Source organism: Mauremys mutica, chromosome 3 (assembly GCF_020497125.1).
Source record: "Mauremys mutica isolate MM-2020 ecotype Southern chromosome 3, ASM2049712v1, whole genome shotgun sequence".
Classification (NCBI taxonomy): domain Eukaryota; kingdom Metazoa; phylum Chordata; order Testudines; family Geoemydidae; genus Mauremys; species Mauremys mutica.
The window spans coordinates 110,205,138-110,218,689 of record NC_059074.1 but is presented as its reverse complement, the minus strand read 5'-3'; the positions used below and the strand labels follow the sequence as shown (position 1 = coordinate 110,218,689).

The 13,552-nt window shown below is 42.5% G+C and overlaps 1 protein-coding gene across 1 annotated transcript in view; it reads left to right on the top strand.

Annotated features, from left to right (window-relative positions):
• SHPRH (SNF2 histone linker PHD RING helicase) overlaps window positions 1-13,552 on the top strand; it is a 133,933-nt gene that overhangs the window by 29,748 nt on the left and 90,633 nt on the right. The window contains exons 5-6 of the mRNA XM_045009684.1: window positions 7,707-7,785; window positions 8,497-8,647. Coding sequence (XP_044865619.1) covers window positions 7,707-7,785; window positions 8,497-8,647 — 230 coding nt within the window. The remainder of the gene's footprint in view (window positions 1-7,706; window positions 7,786-8,496; window positions 8,648-13,552) is intronic.

The following is a 13,552-nucleotide window of genomic DNA, read 5'->3' as shown; positions in this document are numbered from 1 at the left end:
GAGTGGTAACGGACCTTGAGGCCGATGGCAACTGGGACAAATTACAGCATGGTTTTACGAAAGGTAGATCGTGCCAAACCAACCTGATCTCCTTCTTTGAGAAAGTAACAGATTTTTTAGACAAGGGAAATGCGGTGGATCTAATGTATCTTGATTTCAGTAAGGCGTTTGATACGGTACCCCATGAGGAATTACTGGTTAAATTGGAAAAGATGGGGATCGAAATGAAAATCCAGAGGTGGATAAGGAGCTGGTTAAAGGGGAGACTGCAGAGGGTCGTATTGAAGGGCGATCTGTCGGGTTGGAGGGGGGTTACCAGTGGAGTTCCTCATGGTTCGGTTTTGGGTCCGATTTTATTTAATCTATTTATCGCTGACCTCGGAACCAAAAGTAGGAGTGGGCTGATAAAGTTTGCAGATGACACCAAGTTGGGAGGTATTGCCAATTCGGAAAAGGATCGGGATATCCTCCAGGGAGATTTGGATGACCTTGTAAACTGGAGTATTCGTAACAGGATGAAATTCAATAATGAGAAGTGTAAGGTTATGCATTTAGGGATGACTAACAAGAATTTTAGTTATAAGCTGGGGACGCACCAGTTGGAAGTAACGGAGGAGGAGAAGGACCTAGGAGTCCTGGTTGATCGTAGGATGACTATGAGTAGGCAATGTGATGTGGCCGTTAAAAAAGCTAATGCGGTCTTGGGATGCATTAGACGAGGTATTTCTAGTAGAGATAAGGAGGTGCTAGTCCCGTTATATAAGGCGTTGGTAAGACCTCATTTGGAGTATTGTGTGCAGTTTTGGTCTCCCATGTTTAAGAAGGATGAATTCAAACTGGAACAGGTACAAAGAAGGGCCACTAGAATGATCCGAGGAATGGAAAGCCTGTCGTATGAAAGGAGACTTGAGGAGCTCGGTTTGTTTTCCTTAACCAAAAGAAGGATAAGAGGAGATATGATTGCACTCTTTAAATATATCAGAGGGATAAATACCAGGGAAGGAGAGGAATTATTTCAGCTCAGTGCTAATGTGGACACGAGGACAAACGGATATAAATTGTCAGTCGGGAAATTTAGGCTTGAAATTAGACGAAGGTTTCTAACCATCAGAGGAGTGCAATTCTGGAACAGCCTACCGAGGGAAACAGTGGGGGCGAAGGACCTCCATGACTTTAAGATTAAGCTGGATAAGTTTATGGAGGGGATGGTATGATAGGATAACGGGTTTAGTCAATAGATCAATAACGTGCCACACTGGTAATTAGTACAAAGGGTCAATGTTGGGATATTGTTAGCCTTTTCCAGAGGGTCTGGCTGGAGAGTCTTGCCCGCATGCTTGGGGTTCAGCTGATCGCCATATTTGGGGTCGGGAAGGAATTTTCCTCCAGGGTAGATTGGCAGTGGCCCTGGAGGTTTTTCGCCTTCCTCCGAAGCATGGGGCAGGGGTCGCTTGCTGGTGGATTATCTGCGACTTGAAGTCTTTAAATCATGATTTGGAGCATTCAACAGCAGAGTCAAGGGAGAGAATTAGTTCAGGAGTGGGTGGATTGGCTTATGTGGCCTGCATCTTGCAGGAGGTCAGACTAGATGATCATAATGGTCCCTTCTGATCTTGAATTCTATGATTCTATGATTCTATGAACATGGATCAACAAGAAGCCAGAGTTCTAGACTAAGGATTATATTTTATTACAGTATATAGTTCTGGTGACCCAGGGAACAATTGACCAAGCTTGTTGACCTCTGAAGAGTCTTTTTCAAGTGCTGGTCCCTATGTGTCTTCCCTATATGGGTGCACGTGTGCGCCATATGTCCAAGTCCAGAAATTCTAACACACCATGCCCATTGGCTCACACATGTGAAGTAGTTCTATTCGTGCTCCAGACTGAAGACATAAGAGGCAGTGCAGACTGACGCCTTTCCAGTTCCTTCTTACTGCTGCATGGCCTGAGTTGGAACCCCGTGTCTGCAGATTTCTCCAGCTTTTCTCTTTGATAGCCTGTAAATAGGTACTGTAAATAGTTTTATAGTTTTTATATTAGTATAGGTAGTATAGCTTGTTCTTTCCCACATACCGGGGACTCCCTTCTTGTAGTCTGGGACTATGCCCAGAGTCCCGGGGACTCAAGAGCTGCGTGTCCTGCCCTCGCTTCTTCTCCATGAGTGATGATCATCAACGCTGTCTCTACTGCTTGGGTGAGAAGCATAGTGCTGCAAAGTGAAGCATCTCATTTGTTTCCTTAATCAAAGCTCACGAGCTTTGATTAAGGAAACACCTTATGAAGAAGGCTATGAGACATCACTATGATCTGGGTCAAGGAGATGCCTCTGTATATCAGCCCCATCAAATGAGTTGTGCCCCTCCATGCACAAGCTTAGGAGTGGAGTCTATGGCTGCTAAGCCAAGGAATCTTTTTCCCAGACTTCCCAGGAGAGTAGGGGCACTCTTATGGTCACAAGGATAGATCCCCATCCAGATATGTTCATAAATGAAGAGATCCCTCCCTGAACCTGCCCAAGACAGGAGAGCCTCACACATGGATACTGTGGTGCCAGGACCACTAAAAACCCCAGGCTGAAAGGTAGTGCACACGAGAAAAAGGATCTCTTGGTTCCATCAGTGGCTCTGGCTCTGAAACACAAGGACCAACAACTGCCAGCTCCATCCAAAAGTGCTGGACCTTACTCTTCATTGGTACTTCAAAGGACTATCTAACTATAACTTCCAAGGACAGGTCAAAACCATTGGTCCCAACCATTGAAACATACCGAACCCTGGGTCATTTGGATACCTACATTACGCTGGAGGATATATTCCTCCCATACCTTCAGTCTCCTATCCTCTCCAGCCCTGTCCTCTTGAGTGAGGATGAAAATGCTTTCATGACACAAGAACCATCCCTTCTCCAGCCCTCAGGCAGGAGCATGCATCCTCTAGTATTGTTAGCCCCATGAATGGAGAGAGAACAGTTCAGATGCAGATGAATCAGACCCCCTGGATGGTCTCTTTTCTCCTCAGAGAGAGCTGAGCTTTGATAGGCAGTCGAAGAGTTCTGGATGCCATCCTCCCAGATATAACTTCCCCAAGCACTGCTAGTACCTAATGCAGTGGGGCCCCACATCCGGTTGATCCCTCCTTTTGGCCTTATTGTCGCCTGTGGACCCCTAAGGAAAAGATCCATTCATGAATTGTACCACGCTTCCACTACTTGGCATCCACCAGATCCATCGGAGTATGAGGAGAACAACATTGATCCAGATCTGCAGGTGCTGAGGGGAGTCTCATCTTCATCCTCACTGTCTCTGCCAAGTGACTATAGGCAGTACCAGAAGCTACTTCAGAGGATAGTCAATGACCTCCAAATACCAGTGGAGGAGGTCCAGGACCTCCAACACCAGCTATTCTGTAGCCTAAAGGTCCAAGCAAGATACTACCCCTGATTAATGAGGCATCATGGAGCCAGTGAGAGTGGCCTGATGCACCCCAGTCTAATGGGCCCCCGTGCCTAAGATGGCTCAGAGATGCTATTTTATCTCTGCCAAAGAGGTTGAATTTCTTTTCTCCCTCCCATCACCCAACTTCCTGGTGGTACAGGCAGCCAGGGAGAGAGCCATTCCATATCAGTATCTACCAGGCTTTGTCAGCAAAATATGACTTCAAGGACAAGCTTCCCCCTGAGGACAGAGCCCAATTTCAGTCCTTCTTAGAGGATGGCAAATAAGTGGCAGAAACATCCATTCAATCTGCAATGGACCACCCATCCAGGGCTTAGCCACTGGCATAGTTATAAGCCCCTCAGGGCTTCCAGGGAGGTCCATGGATTTGCCTTTCAACAAGTTGAACTGTTCAGTAAGAAAAAGGATGAAACCCTTCACTCATGGAAAGACTATACACTACCTGGGAATTGACACCCTGGGCCCAAGGAGAAAACGCCAGAGGCAGGTGTATAGGTCAAGGCCATATCCTCCACAGACATTCTGCTATCAGGACTCCCTCCTCCAGCAAGGGGTGATAGAACAAGTCTCACCACAGTATCAAGGGAGAGGGTTCTATTCCCCTTATTCCTCAGTTCTCCACCCCTCCAAAAAAGGAAGGTGGGAAGACCCATTCTGCACCTTTGATTCGGGCACACTATATCAGGCAGTTGAAAGAACTCGAGTAATATTAAATGGTCAGACAGGATACCAACCATTGGACTCCTGGACTGGTGCTGCATGACTAGTGTTGAATCCCTAATCAAACAAGTGCAACTTCATTGGGCTGATTACCTTGTATGTATGGATGCTATGTGACTTTACAAAGCCATATTTCATGGACAGTGGAAAACAAGAACGTGTACACTGAGAGGCCAATGAAAATGATGTACAGACATTCTCAAAACTCACCTAAAAATTGGCAAAGTCGATCCAAACACATGGGAAGCTGCTGCTGCCGGTTGATCAGGATGGCAGCAGACCTGTTGGTCTGTGGTTAAAGCCATCGAGAATATCAGCACAGAAAAAGCCAAAGAGAAGCATCAGTGAAGAAAGCAGGCTGTGGCAAAAACATGTGGCCACAGACGTGTGCAAATGCATCTGCACATCATTCGTCGGTTTACAGTTGCACAGGGTGCACTGAAACAAACCAACCTTCACGTATTGCCTATGATGGGAGATTCCAGTACCACCTGCATCCAGCTGAGCCCCCTCATAAATGTCAAAGGATTTAGAGGCCTTGGTTTTCAGACCCCTCTGCTACCATGACCTTTATCCATTCACAGCCATCCACTAAAGGCTACTTTTGACACTTCAGCTGAGATCGACCCACCGCTATTGATGCCACCCACCTGTTACCTACCCTTATCTTTTGGGGCCCTCTCTAATTTTTCACCCACAATTGGGACTCCTATCATGACGCACAGTTGGGGGTCTTAGAAATTATCCACCAAAGAGAGTTCATAGAATTTCTCTTCCTCTTGCCTCACAAACTCCCTTCCAAGTCCCCATTCAAGGACCACTTTCATGAGGTTATTTTTCAACAAGAGATGAACTCCCTCCTCCTCTGAGGGGCAATAGACCAAGTGCCACGTTGGTATCGCAAGAGAGAGAGTTCTATTCCCCTTATTTAGTCCTCCCAAAAAAAAATGGAGAAGGGGAGACCCATTCTGGACCTTTGGTAACTGAACCTCTTCAAAAATCGAAATTTAGGATGGTTACACTAGCATCAATAATCCCCTCCTAGGAGATGTGGCTCTCAACATGGACACTTATTTCTATGTAGATATTAATCTGTCCCACAAAAAGTTCCTTTGGTTTCTAGTGGGGTGGGAACGTTGCCAGTTCAGAGCCCTCCCCATTGGATGTTCTATAGCACCCAGGTCTTCTCTGTGTTGGAAGCCCAAATGAGATGTTGGGGTAAAATAGTTTTCCCATATCTCAACAACTGACTCCTAATAGGTTGCTCCAGCCTGAGGTTAGATCGGCAACTTTGAGCAGGAACAAAGAAAAAGTCCATTTTAATACACCCACAAAGATGATAAACTTTATGGGAGCAAAAGCATTTCTCCCCATGGAAAGATTTCACTTAACAAGCCATCTGATAGCACAGATTACTTGCAGACTGAAGACTCAGGTCAAGGTGTGCCTTTCTCTTCTAGGCCACATGACCTTGTGAATTTGTGATGCCATTTGCCAGGCTTCATCTACACTGTCTACAGGCCTGACTCCGGTAAATCTACTTACCAGGCATGGATCACATCAACACCAGAGTGACTGTTCCCACTATCGCTGCTTTTACCTGCTGGTTGAACCTGGATTGAGTAAGAATAGCTGTCCCCTTCATCACTCTTGCCCCCTGTGTCACCATCATAACAGATGGATCCTTTATGGGTTAGGGTGTTTATCTGAACAACCACACCATACAAGTATCAGGATCCACAGGAGGCAAGACTGCACATCAGTCTCCTGGAACTGAGGGCAGTCTGCCTGGCATGCAGGGCTTTTCTTCCACTCATTCATTCTTTTCATGCCCAAGTAATGCCAGAAAAGGTCACCACACAGCCTTTTACATAACAGGGCAGAGCAAGATATCTTTCCCTTGGGAACATTCTCCATGTCCCACCTGTCCATGAAGGTTGCATTTTTAGTTTCTATTACCTGAGCCAGAAGTGTGAGTAAGATGGGAGCCTTCATCACAGACCCACCATGTATTGTTTTGCACAAGGGAAAAGGTCTTCCTTCACTTCCATCCTAAATTCCTCCCCGTAGTTATTTCTGAGTTCCATGACAACCAAACTATCTACTTACTTGTTTTCTTTCTGAAACCCCATGCCGCTGCTGAAGAGAGAAGACTTCATTCCCTCGATGTCAGATGTGCCTTGGTGTTCTAGCTGCAGAGGACCAAATCGATCTGAAAATCACAAAGGTTATTTATTGCAATAGCAAAAAGGTTGCGAGAACAAGCTATATCCTCTCAGAGTATCTAAATGGATTTCTGGGTGCATCACTGTGAGCTGTCAATTAGTACATATTCCTCCACCATGAAAGCACAAAGTGCCTCTACAGCACTGGTGCCCCAACTTTTCCTGTCACCCCTCTTCTCCCCCTGCCCTCATTACCAGTTATGGAATCTATCTGTGCAGTCCCTCCATTACTGCACAATTGGCTCAGTGGAGGAGCTCGGGCTGAAAGTGGAGATGGGAACAGAACTGGGTATGAGGGAAGAGCTGGGGGCGGAGAGGGAATGTGGGCAGAGTTGGGCTGGGATTGGAGCAGGCGGCAGAGTGGATCTGTGGCTGGGGGCCTGAGCTGAGCAGAGGGAAGAGTGGAGCTGTAGCTGGGGCCAGAGCTGGGCAGGGGTCGGAGCAGAGGATGGCGCAGAGCTGTGGCTGGAGCTGCGGCTGGGGATAGAGTGGAGCTGGAGCAGGACTGGGTGGTACTCCCCTTCACCCCACATGGGGGCTGGCCTGGGCCCCACTGTATCTCCTCCTTCCCCTTCACCCCCCGCATGTTCCTCCACACCCGCATAGGGAGGCATGCCCCAAAATTTGGGGACACTGCTCTACAGCATCCCTGTAGGAAGTACCATTACTGGACATATGCAGAGTTCCTACCTAGAGTTCCATTCACACGTTCACAAAACATTACATGCTAGTTTAGTCCTCTGCAGTGCTGTGGGAACTGTAGTACTTCAAGCATCTTTGCTACTCTGTCTCCCTCACCTCCTCCAGTCCGAATACAGGTTCTCAATCACTTGAGTGGAATGCACATAGGGACAAGCACTTGAAGAAGAAATGGAGGTTACTTGTCTGTAACTGGAAGTTCTTTGAGATGTGTAGTCCCTGTCTGAATTCCATTACCCACTGTCTGTCCCCTCTCTTGTTTGGATCCTACTGGATTTGCAGTAAGAAGAGGAACTAGAGAGGTATTAGCCCGCACTTCCTCTTACACCCTCAGTCTGGAGCATGAGAAGAATTACTGTGCATTTGCGGGGCAACGGATATTGCTTGTTAGAATTTCTGGACATGGGCGTATGGTGTGCGCACACACTCACATGTGCAGTACAGATAGGGACCACACATGTCAAAGAACTTCCAGTTACAGGCAAGCTAATTCCAGTTTTTGGTTCCTGTTTGTCTTTAAATGTCATAATAATGCTGAGCGGTTCTAAGCACTATATTATTGATAGAAAAATCTTGTAATATTCATGTGGTCTCCTTCTCTATAGAAAACACACTACACTTTCTATGGCGAGAGGTCATCACTCCAGATGGAGTAAAACTCTACTATAATCCATTTACTGGCTGGTGAGTGTTCATTTTGTTTTGTAGAGGGAACACTGTTCCTGGCAGCACCTAAACATGGCACTTCGTGAAAATTTTGTTAGAAACTTTCACATGAAGAGAATTGGATAAATAATAACTATGCCTTTTCAGTTAGTAAATGCAGAATAAGAGCTGTAGGATATTTAATATGAAAGAAGAAAATGTGAGGCATGCTGGGGAGAAGTAAATTGTAGATTAAAGGCATCAGTATATTCTCTGTAGGAACTTTTTTTCTTAATTCAAGCGTAACGGATTTATTCTTTTTTTAATTAATAACTTGGAGGCGACAACCCTTCAATTTTGTGTTCCAGGTTTTTAAAGGTTACAGCAAAGAGACAGTATAAACTTTCATTTTTGTATTGATCTTTGGACAAGAAAATAGATCAATACAGTAACTAGTATTGCTTTAACAAATTATGAATTTTGTAAGAAGTAAGTCTGTGTACTGTAGTGTATAGTTGCTTTATGCAGATTTTATTTATCTTAATCTTTTGAAAATTATGGAAGTTATAGTTTTGTAATCTTTTTAAACATAGCCACCAAAGCAATTTTCTTTAACACGGGTGCATATTTCTGTCTATATATGTAGCTTGCAGAAATTATTCATTATCTCTGCTACTTTGAACTACTCTTCTGGTCACACTAGTTTGTAACTTGTTAAGTTTTTTGTTTGGGTGTGTCTTTAATCTTTAGTATTATCCGTGAACACCCAGTTGCAGGGCCTCCATGGCCTGGAGGAATCCTGGCAGATGAGATGGGTCTTGGAAAGACAGTAGAGGTACTGGCTCTTATTCTGACACACACCCGACGAGATGTTAAACAAGATGTTCTGACACTACCTGAGGTGAGAGAACTATGGTAGATTTTGGGAACAATTAAGGTACTTCTAATATGTGAGGCATGTTCCTGGTGTTTACCTGTCATTTTTTGTGTGGCAAAGTCTATAATGAAAAGCTGTGCAAGTGAAAGAAATAGTTTTTGTCTGTTAGCATGTGGTCCTTTGTGATGTGAATAGGAGAACAGTACAAAAATATTATGAGGAGCAATTTGTATTGTTTGTCATTGATGTGAATGAAGAACAAAGTCTCAGTTGTAGGCAAATTACTTTATTAGCTTGCTTTTTAGAAAAAGGGATGGTAAAAGTGCAAAGATTCCAGGTAAAGTCTATTTTAACCGAGACTTATAGAAAACGGATCAAATTGTGGCCTTGTATGCATGCACGCACATTAAGTAGTCTTCACTGGGATATCTTCATTCATCTGTGTACAGAATTTGGTGCATCGTGTGTTGGGAATTTACTCCTCCACATTCCATTGTGTATTACATTCTAACTAGATACATTTGACTTAATGTAATTCCAACCCTTCTCCACCTTCAGATCCTGGAGTTCTTCAGTCCAGTCCCATTCCCTAATTAATTCCCATGATTTTTTTAAAGTTTGCCCTTTTGAAGTCAGCGACCCTATTTGCAGACCTATTTTTGTTTATCCTTCCGTTTAGTTTAAAGTGAATTAGCTCATGGTCAATCAAACTAAGGCTTTCTTCGACAAGCATCTCTTCTTTGAGGTCCTTGCCACTTACCAATACTAAATCTAAAATGGCATCAAATCTAGTTGGTTTGGTGTCTACTTGGTGAAGAAATCTGTCAGCCATCATATCCAGGAATATCTGGGCCCTACTGTTATTAGTAGCACTTGTCTTGCAATCTATATCTGGGAAATTTAAGTCTCTCATAACCATACAATTCCCAGTAGCATGTATTTCATTAAAAATATTAGAGGTATCTATCCGTATGTTTCTTCATAGAATCTTGCCATCTAAAAGACTTACTGTAACAACCTATTTTCTTTCAAGTATTAAAACTTTGTGTATTGTACTTGACAATGTAGGACCCTACAACCTATCCTAAAATCAACGGGACCGACTGCAAGTGTCATGTTGGGTCGTAAAAAAAAAACAAACCCCAACCTCCCAGGCTCAGGTTAGCTCTTCTCCTGCCCATGGGGTTGGCTCTGTGCCTCGCTCTTGCTGGCTGCTGCCACCTAGTTGTGCTGTGTGCACTGTGTAGTGAGTGTGCTGAGGTGCACAGTGCTTAAAAATTAGGCACAAGCAGATTTCTAATGTCTTGATTTTTATGAGCATGCCTTCAGAAGTTGCCAGGGTAAGATGCAAATTGCAACTGAACTAGAACAGGAGTAGGATAAAAACACAGATGTAAATTCTGTAAAATCAGTAAAATGTCAGATTATGGAGTTACATAGAAACAGACACCTACTCACAATTAAAAGCTATAAATGAAAGAAGTTTAAAAGCAAAAACAGGTTCACTAGAATGCCTTGCAATGGACCAGGACCTTGATATAACAGGCATTACAAAAATGTGCTGGAATGTAAAAGCCAGTGGGTTACTGTAAGACCTGGTTACAAACCATACAGGAAAGATGGCCATCACCAAAGAGGTAGGAGAGTAGTATTGTGTCTAAAGAATTCCATGGAATCTAATGAGAGAAAAATAATGAAAAGCACCATGCAGTTGAATCTATTAGGGATAGAAATCCCAGTCTGTGAAAGTGTAAATAGTGGGGCACAGTGCTGCCCTCTGAATCAAGAAAAGGAAATTGAATACACAATGTTGAGAGGCAACAAAATCTAATAAATGATGATAATGGGGGATTTCAATTACCCAGCTGGTCAAGTGGCACTAACAAGACAAAGTCTGGAGAAACAGCTTTTTGATGCTTTAAGTGATTGCTTCTTGGGACAGCTAGTTCTGAAGCACACTAGAGGAGGCTAATCTTGACTTTGTCTTAAGTAACACACAGGAGTTAATTCAGTGACAGTAGCTGATCCACTAAGTAATAGTGATCACAATATATAATTAGGTTAAACATCTAAAGGGCAGGTGATGCTTCAGAAAGTTAGGCGAAATTATAGAAAGAATTTTCAACAAAATGAGCGGTTTAGTCAAAAGGTCCCTAAAATTAAAACTAAAGGAAGTAAAATCCATAGAGGCGGCTTGGATGCTACTTAAAAATTAGTCTCGCAAGATGTGTGTACTGCTGAGCAAAAAGGGGACCATGAAGGTAAGGAGTAAGTCAAGATTGTAATCTCTTTGGAGCAAGGATTGTCCTTTGTTCTGTATTTGTATGGCACCTAGCACAATGTCTATGATTAGGGCTTCTAGGCACTCAAGTAATACAAATAAATAATTTGAAGACTAAATGGAAAGTTACAACAGGTTATTCAACCCAAAGAGAAATCTTTCAAACTTTGGAAATCTGACCTTTGTGAAGTGAAGCCTATAAACAGGAGCATAAATTACAGCCAGAATGGATTTCAAAGCTCAAATCACTTATTTATATTTTTTTTAAAAATCCTAAACTAAGAGCTTATTTAAGTATATATCAGAGGCAGGAAGTCTGCAAAACATCATTGGATTCACTGGATCACCAGAATTCAAAGGAGCAATTAAGAAAGACAGGGACACTTGAAAAGCTAATTTTTTTTAATTCATCTTCACTGCTGAGAATGTTGGGTGATTTTTGTTCTAGATCTGCTCTTTTCTGCTAATAAAGATGGTGTGTAAAGACAGAAAATCATATTGCCTCTATATAAATCCATGGTATGCCCACATCTTGAATACTGCGTGCAGGTGTGGTTGCCCCATCTCAAAAAAGATCTATTGGAATTGGAAAAGGTTCCGAGAAGGACAACAAAAATGATTAGGGGTATGGAACGGCTGCCGTATGAGAAGAGATTAATAAAACTGTGACTTTTCAGTTTGGAAAAGAGATGACTAAGGGGGCATATGATAGAGGTCTATAAAGTCATGACTGGTGTGGAGAAAGTAAATAAGGAAGTGTTATTTACTCCTTCTCATAACACAAGAACTAGGGGCCACCAAATGAAATTAATAGGCAGCAGGTTTAAAACAAATGAAAGGAAGTATTTCTTCACACAACACACAGTAAATCTGTGAAACATCTTACCAGGGGATGTTGTGAAGGCCAAGACTATAACAGGGTTCAAAAAAGAACTAGATAAATTCATGGAGGATAGGTCCATCAATGGGTATTAGCCAGGATGGACAGGGATAATGTTCCTAGCCTCTGTTTGCCAGAAGCTGGGAATGGGCAACAGGGGATGGATCACTTGATGATTGCCTGTTCTGTTAATTCCCTCTGGGGCACCTGGCGTTGTCACCATCGGAAGATGGGCTACTGGGCTAGATGGACCTTTGCTCTGACCCAGTATCGCTGTTCTTATATTCTTATGTGTAGACTTGGAGATTGTGATATCAGAAAAAGAGGTGCTGAAGCAAACTGATAAATTAAAAAGCAGTGTAGTTGTACCTGAGTTGGTCCCAGGATATTAGTGAGACAAGATGGGTGTGGTAATATTTTTTTATTGGACCAACTTCTGTTGGTGAGAGAGGCAAGCTTTCGAGCCACACACAGCTCTTTGTGACTCAAAAGCTTACCTCTCACACCAACAGAAGTTGGTCCAATAAAAAATATTACCTCACCCACCTTATCTTTCACATTAAAAAGCAGAAAGTCATGAGGCCCTGATGATACATCAAGAGTTTGGAAGGAACGTAAGTATGAAGTGATGGAGATGCTAACAAAAATATGCAATTTCTAATTATAAACAGCCACTGTTCCTAAGAATTGGAGAGTAGAAAATGTATCTATATTTACAAAAGGCTCTAAGGATGATCTGGGGAATTATAGTCCAGTAAATTTTAAATGTGTACCTAGACAACTGGATGAAATAAGATAAAATAATATAGAACTAGAAAGGTCATGATATGATACAGTCTAACTAATATGGTTTGTGCATAGGAAAACTGTATCACTAATCTCTTAGAATTCTTTTAGCTGGTCAATATGGTGGTGGCTAAAGAAGAGCCAGTGGACATAATTTTATTTAGACTTCCTAAAGGCTTTTGACAAAGTTCCACACAAGAGGCTACTAATTAGACGTAGGGTGAGAGACAAGCTCCCTAGGAGACAAAGTAAAGAGTAGGATTAAATGATCTATTTTTGTCATGACAAAAGGTTAACTGCGGGGACCCTCAAGGTTATGTACTAAGTCCTATGCTATTTAATATATTTATTAATTATATGAAAAGGGGGGTGAGTGCAGATTACACACAATTTTTTAGGTTAGTTTGCACCAGAGAAGATTGTGAGGAACTTCAAAGGGAGCAAAACAAGATAGGTGATTGGGCAACATGATGGCAAATTAAATCCAGCGTCAATTAAAGTACTCATACACTTTCTCACTTAACTGAAGCAACTCAAGAAAAGGGCTGAGCATCATTATAGATAGCTAAATGAAGACTTCAGCTCAATGTACAGCGGCAGTTAGAAAAGCTAACAAGATATTAGTATGCATAAAGGATGGGATGATGAATAATTCAAAGAATATTATGTCTTTATGTAAATCAGTGGTGTGGCCTGGAATACTGCATGCAGTACTGAAATACCCATTTCTAAAAGAATATTACAGAACTAGTATGGTCAGGGACCTGAAAAAAATGATCATATAAAGAAAGATGAAAAAGATTGGGAGTGTTACCTAAGAAATGAGATGAATAAAAAGGGACATGATAAAAGTATATAAAATCATGAATGGTATACAGAAAGTAAATAAGAATTTTCTGTTCTCTCTTATCAGAAGAATAAGGACACATTCAATGATATTAAAAGGTTAGGAATTTCAGAGCTGATAAAAGGAAATAATTAT